Here is a 13,503-nt window from a genome sequence, read left to right as displayed (position 1 = left end):
GCTTTTACTTCACCTCTGCTGATTAAGAGACAGACTTCACTCTTAGAGAAGCTGCTCTGAGTAGGTTTGATTTCCAGTGCAGCTTCAAAACATTCACTGACCCAGACCACCAGAAAGAGCTCCCAGAACACAGACCCATACAAACACCAAGCAGCTATACAGGCATGGGGATGGAGGATTCAAAGCAACAGAGAAAAATGAATTCATGGGAACAGCTTTACACAGGATTTGAAAAAGGAATGTGCTTGATGAGTGAGTACTGGGAAGCTAATTCAGACACAGAATCCATCACATTCCATATGCACACTCTGCCTCCCCAAGTAGCTTAGAATAAAAGCAAAGAAATGCTTAACCTCTTTGATGAGTAGTTTCCAAATAGGGATCACTGGAACATCAATAGTGTTTGGCCCACATATAACTCTCCTGTATGGGATAAAAATACATCACACAGATAAATTAGTAACAATGTAGCTCATTCAAAGAGCTGCAGCTTTCAATAGAACTGAGAGTGAGAGCTTGTATCAATCCCAGTTTAAAGGCTGTGAGCATCTTCCTCCAAGAAAAAAGTAAAAAATTAAATGTCCCTATGTGCTTATGTCAGAAAAGATGATTTTACCAGTGAAATCTACTTAAACAGGAGGTGCAACACAGCCTTTCAGGCAAATTTTTCCATCATGTAAAAATTTCTTTGAAGCAACATAAACAAAGGAATTCTGCACCTAAAATTAAGTGATCTAAGCCCAGATAATTTTGCATGAGGTTAATGAGCCCAAATAATTTTGCATGAGTGATTGGAAATTAAGATTCCACATGAATTAAGGTCAGGAGCTGAATTTTCAGTATTCAATCAACTGAAGATTATTTCTTTATTTAGCAGTTTCAGGAACACCTATTCTGTAAGTTGCCCAATAATACAGTAGTTTGTGAGAATAAAGAACTAATTGACTTAAAACTTCAATACAATTATGTGGAGTCCCACTGAAGAAGCACACACACAACTTATCTGCACCATCTCATGGAGAATTTCTCTTGCTCCAGATAAAAACTGCTTAGAGTTAGTTACAGGACATAGTTATCTCCTGACTGAGAACAATAAGTGATGAATACTGAGACATTTCAAAAACTTTGACAAGTAATACACAACATTCTCTAGTCCTTTTCATTCAATTTTTCATACATGGCCATTTAATCTAAAATTATGTGTGTATTAATGGATACACAAGAAACTCAAGAAAAGTGCACCAACAGCAGTGAATTTACATGTCTTTGAAATTTATATGTTGAATACTTGTGTTTTAAAATGTGTACCTGAAATTCTGTTCACAGCAGGTGAGACCAGAACCAAACCGAGCATGTATAGCTGAGCAAGTGAGATGGTCTTCTAGGGCTCTAAAATATAAAGGAAGTGTTTTCCTTAGGACATTATTCACAAGGAAGATTGACTTCCTCAGAGACCAGGGCATTGAACTCACCCAACTTTCTGGAACTGTTTTGCATAGACATTCCAGACATAGTGGATTTTTTGTACTTGGATACTTTTCACCTGCAAAACAAAACACAGCTAACAATATAAGCAACATAGCAAACAAAACCACTACCAGGCCTACTCACAGATCTCAGCTAGACATCTTCACTGGGGTCAAGCACAGATCAAGCAAATTATATGGGAGCCCAGAGAGGGAGAGAAGACAGGATTGCATGTACTAACTCCCTAGTTATGTTATAGAGTGGGATCCCCACCTCAGTGCAGGTTCCAGTCAGCTTTACAGACCTTTAGGTCAAATAAATACAAAGCATCATTATTCTCTCCCCATTTTCTGAAGCAAGGAACAGAGCCCTCACTCTCACAGAATGAGGGAAGTGATGTGATGCACTGCACTGAGGCAGTGGTCGGTACACAGGCAGTTGTCAAAGCTCATATTCAGTCAACAACTCCCTTATCTTCTGTCTGACAGGCATGGTGCTGTGTCCTTCAGCTGAACAGATATGTCAACCAACAAGAAAGGCCATCCCATGATATTTCCTGACTCACTGCTAATGCTAAGCTCTTACAGAGCAGTTACCCATTAGGAACACACACGGCTATTTGTAACTCGCAGAAGGAGTCTGTCCTGTCCTGCACAACATACCAAAGCTTATTAGAGATAATGGCTCTTCCTATCAGCTGGAAGAAGGCAAGGCTTAAGTATTTAAGTAATAAAGAAATCAGCTTCAGGGAACTCTCCCTACCCAGTGCAGTAAGCAATATCATAGCCCAATGAAATCTATACTCAACTTATACACTGGCTCAAAACCAAACCATAACTCCAGTCATTAACCTAACAAGAGGTTTGTAGTCAGGATTTCAAACAATAGGAGCTGCAGTATTTGCAATGCTAAAAACTGGAGTGGGAAATGAGGGCCTCAACTCCCTGCCGGAACAGGTCCTTGGACAGCTCTCAGGCACTGCACATTACTCTGTGGACTTAGGTAGCTAAAACGTCAAAAAGGGTTTATAATTGACATGCAAGTAGAGGCTTTTGAATTGCCAGTGAAGGATTAAACTGTTTGCTCTTTGCTGCTTTGAAATCTGTTCTTATCCATCTAGATGTTTTGAGTGATATGAAAGTGTTGTTCAAAGGGCCTATTATTTGATGGTTTTATTGGGCTTTTTTATGTTACTTATTCAATCCTCTGAAGAATGTTACAAACCAGTCTTCACTTTCATACTGTGCCAGTTGATTAAACTAGCTGGCACTAAACTTTCTTATGTACATTAATATATGCCCACACAAAACAGCAGTAATAGCAATGGCTTTCTCAGCTGAAGTTAGGTTTATAATGAAAATATCTACTAAAAAATTGTTGTAGATATAAAAATAGATGCTAATGAGTTAGAAATCTATTTCCTGGAAGGGAATACAGCTCCTTTATGGGTTCCCCAGTGCAGTGATCTAGTATCTATAATCAAGAGACAGATATTAGCAGACGTACCATTGCATTCCCATTGCTCACACCAATGTAATGTGTAATGCTAAGGAAGACATATAACTGAACTGTCTGGTACTTCTTCTAAGATGCAGGTAATTATATCAACTCATGAGAAACCTTGTGATCTGCTTGGATCAATTAATTGTTTACCTTCACCCCACCCAGTGTCTCACTAGGATCTCAAAGCTATGGAACTGGCAGAGGCAAAGATACATTTTTTCAGGAACAGTCAGCAGTGCAGGACCTGACTCCAGCAAACGTAATTGAAAGGACAGATTGGAGCATACCAACGTGAGAAAGCAAAATGTGTTTCAGACCCTCCTTGGTGAACCTTTTCTGGAAATAGATGCAGCTCTGCCTGAGCACTTTTTTGTTCTATTCCCCTGTAGCTGCATTCATTCCTGTTCTCATGTTACTGTGGGAGCTGTGATGTTCAGTCCCTCAGAGTTTCCCTTCAGACACATAGCCACCCCTAGATTCCATGATTCCTATGCCACCAATGAGTTTTATATCTGGAACTCTGAATCTTCACTACCTTGTCTTGTCCTCCCTATAACATAGGTCTTCTCTCAGGAGCAATGAGGATGCTTTTTTCATAACCCATCTCAGAGTAAGAGAGGATTTTTACAGAGGTCAGTGCAGTTCTCCAAAATCTCTGCCTTGTTTTCAGTGTTCATGGAGCTGCAGCTTTCTTGGCTGGGTATGTTTCACAGCTCACTTGCACTCTGTGAATCGTGTCTGAGGTTTGCTGTCATCTCCCAGGTGCTGCAGGGAATACTTTACTTACTTGCAAACTCGGCTTCATTACGGCTTTGCTGAAGATTGAGTCTTCCTCAGCAGGGGCTGGATAATCCGATCTGCTTTTGATAAGTGCAGACACAGAGATCCACGTCACAGTCTTACGAGAATAAAGCTGAAATTCATCCTAAATGAATATAAAAGAGAAGTGTCACAATTTCTCTCAAAATCAGACCAAACTCACTGTCACCTTGGAGGGAGTGATTACAGTAGGCCTTCCTAGAGCCCTGCTCCAGCTTTTTTTAAAAGGCTAACCAACAGGGGCCTCTCAGCACCTGTGACTGGCAGATAAATCAGCTGAGTGGGAGTAGAGCCACAGTGCTCTCAAAATGTGAGCATTGCAAGTAATTCATGGACTGCACGCCTGGTGTTTGGCTGATAAGGACAGACAAACAGTACAGGACAATCTGAGATGCAGTGATTATACTGTTAAAGGGATGATCAAAGGAACATAGTGCTGTGTTGCAAAATGGATGTTTAGTGCCAGTCCCTTTTCACAGTCACTCCTGTGTCAACATTTCATTGGAACAAGCATGTTAGCACTGTGCCTCTCTTAACAGTACATTAGAAAAGGGTTTGCCACAAACTGAGTTCACAATCCTGTTTGGATTTTGTTTTGGTTTTTTTTTCCTACAAAATAAGTTCACCTTTGAAACTGACTGACCACTAGTGTCAGTAGTACAGTCTTAGAGATTAGAGCAACTACTGTAATGAGTACCCTCATGGTAACCTTTCAGTCCCAAACACTGAACCAGGTGCATTAAAGCCAACTATTAGCCTGACTTATACCATACTCGGTGTCTCAGCAGTTTGGCTGATTACCTCAGCCAGGCAGGTTCTGAAAGCAGCTATTAAACCTCATTTGGAAATGACAACAGAAGAAAAAAGTTCTGTACCAAGTATGAATCCTTTTCAATAATTTAAGGCTTTAAAAAAGAACTTTAACAATGTTTGTATATCTGCGTGCTTTTCTTCTTAAACTTGCATTTTGAGTAGAATAAGATTTATTTTCTGATATTTATCTTTACATTTCAGAATTAATAGACATTGGGATGCAAATTGAGATGGGAAGCAGTAAATAACACAGGTACTCATTGTTTGAACTAAAATGAGTCAAAATTCAATACCAGAAGTAAGTTAATAGGTTCTTGTATTGCAGTTGCAGAGATGATGAATGAAGAATGAATTATGAATGAAGGTTTTATGTGAAGCAAAAGAGAATTCCAAGGATCATGCTGATGGGATTACTTGTATCCTCATTAGCAGTAGCCATCACATTTGAGAACTGACATAATCAGAATGTAGGGAAGAAACCAAAAATGCCATTTTAATACAAAGAACCATGAAGGAAATCTGAAATTGTCAAATGCCCAGAGCATACTTTAAGAGAGCTTCCTGATAACAAGAATGTACAATATGATTCTTGTTTAATTACGTAAAGGATCATTTGAAAAGTTCTTGGCATGGCAAATCCATTTAAAAAGACACAAGAATAAGTAATTAAAAATGCAAATGGAACTGAAGGGAGCTAAAACCTAATATGCTTCTATTTAAAAAAAAATACCCCGAGCCTATTAGGATGCAGATTGTTTCAACATGAATTATTCAACAGGCAACTGAATATTCAAAATATTAAAAAACCTGAGATTTTCAAACCCAAGATTTTAACTGCATGCTGCTCTGCTCCTTTGAGAAGCTAGCTCAAATACAGTGGTACAAGAGATCCATTTTGCAATTGCGTGCTTTGCAAATGCCATTGTTCAGGAATCTCTGAAGCAGAACAAAACAAACTTCTTGAATTAAACCACTCCTGCCAGACCTTGGAGTTTTTGGCCTCAGCTGTGATTCAAAGTCTCAGTTTCCTTCTTTTAGTGTTGCAGTAGCTTGAATGAAATGAAACCATGGTTTGCCTGTGCTGCAGTGCTTCAGTACAGTCCTCAACAGATAGAAATCTGTATAAGGAAACTGCTAGCAAAACATAACAGCCCTGAAAGCATTAACTTCAGGATTGCAGGCTTGTTCAGCATGGGGAAGGGCTGATGGAAAATGGAAATATATAGCCAAGAAAACAAGCAGTCTCAGCTTGCCCTCTTCCCTACACTGATCCCTTATCACAGGAGCATGAGGGATGAGTTGGACACTGCTGGGGACAGAGGTGGACTAATCTTTGGTTTGGCCCACTGGCTAAATTTTGGTAAAGGGGCAGCTTCACCAAGACAGCCAAGTGATGGAAAAAGTATCTGCTGGACCCTGCCAATCAAACAGATGCTTTAGAATTTGGAATCTGTAATGTAGAAAGCACAGGAATAGTGGAAGGGAGGAATAAGGACTGAAAGCAGATAACACAGTCCTGAAGCCACAGGTATTACAGGTTTTTCAGCCCAATTTCTTTTAGCTTGTTGTCTGATCAGCTGTTATCCTCCATTCCAATCATCATTTTACAAATAATTTGGTGAAAACTTGAGAGTTCTTTAGACCAATCATGATAAGCATAAGATATTATCACAGGAAACCAGCAATGTAAGAGTTCATCTAACTGGATTCCTTCCAATTAACTCATCTTCCAATTAACTTCATACTAGGGACTAATTTAAAGATTAAAGTAGGCACCTACTGTGGTTCTAAGCAGAACAATGTCTGCTTCTTCCAAGCTGCAGGGGATGCAGTTTGCCCACACATCCCACTCTGGCTTCCAGTAAAACAGCAGCAGCAGAGCCCCACAGGACAGGATGTAGCCAGCGATGCACAAGGCCTTTCGGCATCTTTGGGTTTTGTAGCCAAAAATGTCCTGTACAGCAAAGGCAAAGAAAGAATCATTACTATTTCTCTTAAAGAAACACCTGGAATACTACACGTTCCCATCACCCACTGCTCTCCCATAGATATTGTTTGTTATAGCACTATGAAAAAACAAGTCATAGAACTTGTATTTGACCTCCATGTTCCACAGAAGTTTTCATCCACCTTCACAAAATCTGGATTGCTGTAATCTGACCAAACCTTTAAAATAGTTTTATGTAGTTGTGAAACTCAGCATGAGACACTATTATGTGTGTGGATGAGTTGGAATGGTATCAAAATAGGCCTTTTAGACTCAAGTCAGGAGTACAGACTTGCCTGCTCAGCTTTTTTAAGGTCCCTGTGTGAGACAGCTGAAGAACTTGAGTATGTCTGCTCCAGGGGGTGGAGAATGGTGCAGACCCACTGCAGCAGCTGAGACAGTGCCTGCTTCAGAATGAGAAGCACTACTGCTGTCCTGCCATAGCAGTGAGTTTATGTTAATGGACCTACACTTCAGAGACTCAGTGGGTGTCTCTGCATGGTGTCAAACAAACAGCTCTGTGTGGCTGTACAAGCTGGAGCTGCTTTGCACAACTCGGCACAGACACAGATGTCAGTGCTGCTTCCACCTTTTGTGACAGCTCCAGTGTGTGGGGTTTGGACCTTACAATGTATCATTGCCCCAACATCCCAAAATAGTAATAAGTACTGCTAGTGAGAACAGCTAATGAACACCTGCAGAATGCTTTACATGTTCAGAGAGCCAAAGGAAGCAACTCACTGTAGATGTACATGAGTAGGTATTATTATTCCATTTTTAAAGCTGGGGAAATTGTTACAGTGACATATGGTGACTTGCCCAAAACTTCAAAGTGATGACTGTGAGCAATACAGTGTAAGAGCTGCCACATCTTGGTACCATGGCTAAACTCCTTCTCAGTAGTGCCAGCATGGACTTGGGAAAGGTGAAATGAAATATATACAGTGAGTTTACAGAGGAGACCCAGCCCTGATCTAAGATGGGAGATTGAATGGCTGCAATTACATCAGGTAACCAGGAGAATTTGCTAACATAAGGGTTAAGATTCCTCAACCTCTTTCCTCCTAGTACATCTGCAGCAATTGTGCAATCTGCTTCTGAAGATCAGATATCTGCAGCCACAGATACTGTAAGATCCATTCATAAGGTGAGAAGAAAAGGCAATGTAATAGGAAGGATGAGTAATGCATAATTCCTGGTTCTGCACTGGTGTCTTTGCTTGTTATGCAAAAAGCAGGCCCTACCCAATGGTTCCACACACTGCCTTGGCCTAACTGCTCTATGTTGTTCTCCAAAAAAAAGATTCTTTCTTCTTAGGTAATCCCCATGGGCTTTCTGAAGGGAAGAAAATGCCAACTGTGGGGAAAAAGGTATAGTACACTACACATGGAAATGGCCTGCATCTGGTGATACCACCTTGAGATGCACACATTCAGCATTTTTAAAAGCTTCTGTAACCTCTGGACAACCCAAGAGAACAAGGCCAGTCTGCAGCAGAGAGAAGGGAAGCCCAGTGAGGCCAGCAGAAAGGCAAGGTGGCTAGAAGGTTGGTGTGGCAGTCATGTGCTATCAATATTCACATGCTCCTACAAATAAATAGGTAAAGGGCTCCATTCACCTCTGTCTAGTTGCATCATTAAAAAAAAAAAAAATCACAAAATTCATGTCAGCACCAGCATGCAGAACACGAACACCCAGAACATCGTGAACTTATTGTTCACAGCAGTGGCTTACTAGGAAGATCCAGATGTTTGGATCCAGACTTTGCAGCTTGTCAGCAAGGCTATGGAACTCCCAAGGAGACAGAGACAGCTAAGGGCAGAACTGTTAAAAGAACATGCCTTTGGACTTCCCCCAGCAAATGAGTAGACCTGGAATAACTGGAATAATATTTTCAAATTGGGATAAACATGAATATCAGGGTGGGGAAGAATGAGATTGCTGCCATGTGCATCTTGTTTCTATCAGTGAATCATTCCTTTAATTTCCAGCCTTTGTGCCTTACACCCAAAGTCTGAGAAGTCAATAAAGCTGTGGTTAATGCAATTAGAAAGAAGGTGGGCATTTGGCATGTCATTTGGGATTATATTCTGTTGGCAGTGTTCTTTGCTGAAATTCTTAATGACTCCCCAAGCCTTTTATGACAATATAACATAGAGCTAGGGCAGAGTGTGTCTTTCTCTGCCTAGAAAACCATTCATCTATATATCTCAACATGTACCTGATCCCCCCTGTGCCTGCATATTTCCAGGGCTTTGCTTTCAAGAATAGTTTCCCTGAAAAAAGAATTGTAACCCCTTAGATCTCAAGACATTTCCCAAAACTAATCATGTCTCAGTATTCCTCATCTTGAAAGACAGGAGAAAGGAAGACAAGGAAAACAGTTCAGGTGGAGAAAAATGCTCTTAACATATCCACAACACAGCCTGCTGGATCTTGCTGCTACTCACAAGGCACTTTCCTGGGATGGATGGATGGATGGATGGATGGATGGATGGATGGATGGATGGATGGATGGATGGATGGACGGACAAACAGATACCCTCAAGATGTTCTAACCCAGTGCACATTCTGCCCCATGAACACAGGATGTTGGTTCAGGTTCTTTGGTCTTGATGAATCACAGAATTGTAGGGGTTGGAAGGGACCTCAAGAGATCATCAAGTCCAGCCCCCCTGCCAAAGCAGGTTCCCTAGGACAGGTCACACAGGTTGGCATCCAGACGGGTCTTGAATATCTCCAGAGAATATGAACATGACATGAATATAGGTGTTCAGAAGCTCTAAAAGAAGTAAGCTGGGAAAGAAAAAACATCAGATGCTAACTGCTGGTTTGTAGCTGGATGTCCATGAAGGAACCTAAAGCCGAAGCAAAGCATTTTCCACAGTTTGGAAATGTCTGGAGCCGGTTACCTGGGCCATATCCTTCAGAAGTAAAGCTAGGCTGGGAAATAGACTGAGCTCATACCTAGCTTGTGCCAAAGCTCCCTGGGCTGGAACCTTTCAATACTTCAGAATAAAACATTCTGTTTGGTTGAGACTATAGCAATGAATGCTGCATTCATAAGCATGCAGTACCTAAGTAACTTCTTGTTAAAACAGTATTAGTACAAGCATTTCTCACTTGTCAAGTCAGTCAACAGTGGAACTCTTTAGAAGGATTCTCAAAACCATTATCTTCTTAAAAAAAAGTGAATATTCAACCCACAACAACCCACAACAGAGGGATACCCACAGAGTGGATACCCACAACGTGCATGAAGAAGGAGGAAGAGGAATCAGGTTTCCAAGCAGGTTTATCTAACCACATGAATTACAGTAATTAGGGTTTGGAAATTCTTCAAGCTCATTCAGGATTCATTAGGCCTATACTACAAAAATCTCCCAGTAAATCCATGTCCACTATGGCAAACAATACTTCTGGGGCTGGCAGATATCCTAGTGCTGACGTCACCAGAAAGAACATGTCTGTCAGGTTGGTTTTATGTTGTTAAGGAAAAGATAATAACTTTTGCTGGGTTGTACTTCATTGCACAAAGAGGCTGCTGATGCAGACACGCTTCTTTTGAAGGTGGGTCTGATGAATACAGATTTACACCTTGAGAGCTTTTCTACTGTGTGAGCTGTTTTTTAGGGCTCAGTGCGTGCATTTGGCATATATAACATTACATAGGCCAGATCACTTGGGTTCTTGGGGGCACCAGACTAAGAGATGGTGGAAAACAAACTTAACTCTCTGTAAGACTCCAAAGGACTCCTTGTTATCTCACAGGAGGTAGCACTGTCTACGACGGAGGCTGGTATGCAGGGCTCATCTCTGTAGAATAATTTATAATAGATTTTAGTGTATTGTAAAACTTTCTTCCCTCATCCATTAACATCCTGTTTCTCTTAACACTCTCAACAGTGAGAACAGTGACTGAAACAAAATGGTTTAGCTTGTGAGTGAAGGGTCTAGGAAGGGGCCATGGATTATTGGACAGAAAAGGCTGCCAGACCTGCTCAGTTGGCAGAAAATATGCTTATTCCAAGAAAGGTTCTCAGCTGCTTTTACAGTCATACAAAGCCAACATTCAAGGGCTTATCACTCTAGTACTGAGCAAGTCTTTGTTATTTATGTTTAAAAGAAAAATTGCCTGTAACTGCCAGGTCATCTGGACAGCAGAACTGAAATGCAAAAGTCAAACAAGTTCAGGCACCCTTTTCTCTGGTGAAATCAAGGACTGTAGCTACCAGCAAGGAGCCTAAAGAGTGGCTGTGAACTATCATATTTCTAACAGCCCAGTCGCCAGGTATCCTATTACCAACAACCTGTTGCTATAACAACAGGTAATAGGATTAGACTTGAAAGACTGGTTAAGATTCACAAGGAATTTAATAACTGAATCTCATTCTTACCAACCAGAACCTATTTCATCAGATGTTTGTTTCTGCTCCCTCTGAAGCCAGTAGCAACATTCTAATGGAACTATTGTTCCATTAAGAGTAAGGTTGTACCTTTTGGATTCCACCTTTGTTTTTTTTTTTTTTTCCTAACTCAAAGTTTATAAAATTCCTGGCTCAGACTTTTATCATTTCAGAATTTTGGCACCCCAAAGGAGGCAGACAGCTGCCAATATGCAGCAGAAAACAGGTTCACCAGCTGACTGATTGCAAGTGTGCCATTCCTTCAACCATAAGCAACTGGGGAACATGTGCTGAAGATGGGAGTCTGGTAAATCTTTCCTGAAGCATCACCCTGTCAAAGTCTATCACAATCTTTTGCATGACAGGACTTAACGCTTTGCACTTTAGAGTTTGTGCAAAGGGAATGATTTGTCCCAAGCTGCATAGAAAGGAGCATCAGATCAGCAGAGGGCATAAAGCTGTGTTTTTCCTCCCTCTTCCTACTTGACCAACAATTACTTCTCAAAAATACCTTCAAGGAGATTTTTGTGAAAGGGGGAAAAAAAAGCAAAACAACTAAGCTAATTCCTAAAATAAATCCCCTCTTATTGCCATACTTACAGCCCTTTCTGAGGCAAGCTGCTGTGTCCACAGTGCTGCAACACTACTGAGATCTTTCCAGGATTAGGAAGAGGTGCTCTGAATATACATTTCTAAGTTTAGTTGGGTACTAGAAGAGTGAACTCTGGAGGAAATATGCTCCAGCCACATAAAATAATCCCAAAGATGTGCACAAGAATATATAAGTCAGAGTGATTATTCTTAAATACAGGACTATCTAGCATCTCAGCGATACCGAGAAAGGGAAACACTGAAGAAAACTTAGAAATATTTCTTCTCATTAGAGCTCCCCAACTTCCCTCAGCAAAATGGACAGCACAGCTAGTTCAACACAGGAAAGCATGGCCTGTCCAGTGTCCAAATGCACTACTTGCATGCTTTCAAAATTACTTGAACTATTTCACTCTGGAAGAACTGGCACCTGCAATGTCAACTGGTACATTACTACACCAAGTGATATAATCTTGTTTGAGGACTCAAGAACTGCTTGTTAGTAATTTAGTTCAGATGCATTGAAAATAACCTTGAAAAAATATTTTTCATGGCTTAGAATTTAAAAAAAAAGAGATGTTGCAGGGTCACTGAGCCCGTTATGTGCCAGTGAAACTTGCTGTGGCTGCCAATAATTTTAAATACATGATTTTAACAAAGAATGCCTGCACATAGTTCTTTTTACCCCATGTACTCTCCTTCTCTTCTCTGCTTAAATACAGCCTTCTTTTTCTCTTTCTTCCCAGCTTCTCTCACCTACCTAGTACGTTTTTCTTTTTCACACAAATACACACAGAAATTGTTCTCTCTTTCTACACACATGCTGCTTTTTCCTCCTTCTCTTACAGTGCTACAGTACCTCAGACAGCCTCACAGAAAACTTCCTCTCCCTCATACTTGTAACTTTTTTCTCTCTTTTACACATACGTAACAAAGACACATAAATACCTGCCAAATCTAGCACCTCCTACTCAACTGGCTTACCAGTCTTTTTTCTGTGATTTGCACTTGAGAACCCCAGGTGAATGAGTGCTGCTCATGCACGTGGCAGGCACAGAAGCATGGCAACTACCAGGCACCCTGAATCCACTGACTGGACACTGTGCACACACACCAGCTGTGCATGGAAAACCTCCGACTCACAGCGCAGCCCCCAGAGCACTGGACGCACACACGTGCTCAGTGTGAGACTGGTGACAGACAAGAACATTACTGGGTCAGCTGGGTCTGTGCAAGAACCACTTGGGTATCTCAGTAGTCACAGCTGGAACTGGACACATGCAGGGTACAATGATGTGGCTTGACACAGCACCAGACAGTCTACTTAACCCTAACTTGCTCAGGTTTAATTCTGGCATCACTAGTGACAGTGACAGTGGTGGGGAGAGAGTGACAGGGTGTTTATGGTCCTAAAAGGACAGGGGCAGGGTGGAGCACTGACACAAACCAAGTGCCCTTTGGATCTAGAGAGCAGTGGCACATCAGCACCAGGGCTAGAGCCAGGAGCGGGGTGCTGTGATCAGGTTTAGTAACTCCATGGCAGAGCAGATTGTGTTCTGCATTGCACCCAGCTAATTAGTCTCCACCCTCAGAGCCAGTGACTTGTGCTTCCTGCAGTGCTCAGCTCATGCTGCTGGGTGACTGTACTGCATTCTCCAGCACATCCCAAATTACCCAGGAAGAATATGACGTTCCTCCTTGCCTGGATGGCAAAAAACAGACTGAAAATCTGTGTTTGTATCTAGGGATAACAAATACCCATGTTTTTTTCATGACATGGTCTCTTTTCCACTAAAATGAAATTATCAGTGAGTGAATTTTGAAGATTTCTCCAGGATTCCTGGAAGTGAACAGTCATGTTGGCTTGTAAATGACAAGCCCTAGCTCTGCTGGGGCTGTTGCACACGCAGAGATCCT

At 41.3% G+C, this 13,503-nt stretch overlaps 1 protein-coding gene across 1 annotated transcript in view; it reads right to left on the bottom strand.

Annotated features, from left to right (window-relative positions):
• LOC311194173 (putative cation-transporting ATPase 13A4) overlaps positions 1-13,503 on the bottom strand; it is a gene marked incomplete at both ends in the record, with an annotated part of 40,928 nt that overhangs the window by 26,519 nt on the left and 906 nt on the right. The window contains 5 exons of the mRNA XM_084267194.1: positions 354-423; positions 1,309-1,389; positions 1,473-1,543; positions 3,758-3,895; positions 6,383-6,556. Coding sequence (XP_084123320.1) covers positions 354-423; positions 1,309-1,389; positions 1,473-1,543; positions 3,758-3,895; positions 6,383-6,556 — 534 coding nt within the window. The remainder of the gene's footprint in view (positions 1-353; positions 424-1,308; positions 1,390-1,472; positions 1,544-3,757; positions 3,896-6,382; positions 6,557-13,503) is intronic.

This window comes from Gallinula chloropus (genome assembly GCF_964237585.1).
Source record: "Gallinula chloropus genome assembly, chromosome: 8".
In the NCBI taxonomy this organism is placed as follows: Eukaryota; Metazoa; Chordata; class Aves; order Gruiformes; family Rallidae; genus Gallinula; species Gallinula chloropus.
Note: the sequence above shows the minus strand (reverse complement) of the source record. Positions and strands in the feature narration are given on the sequence as shown.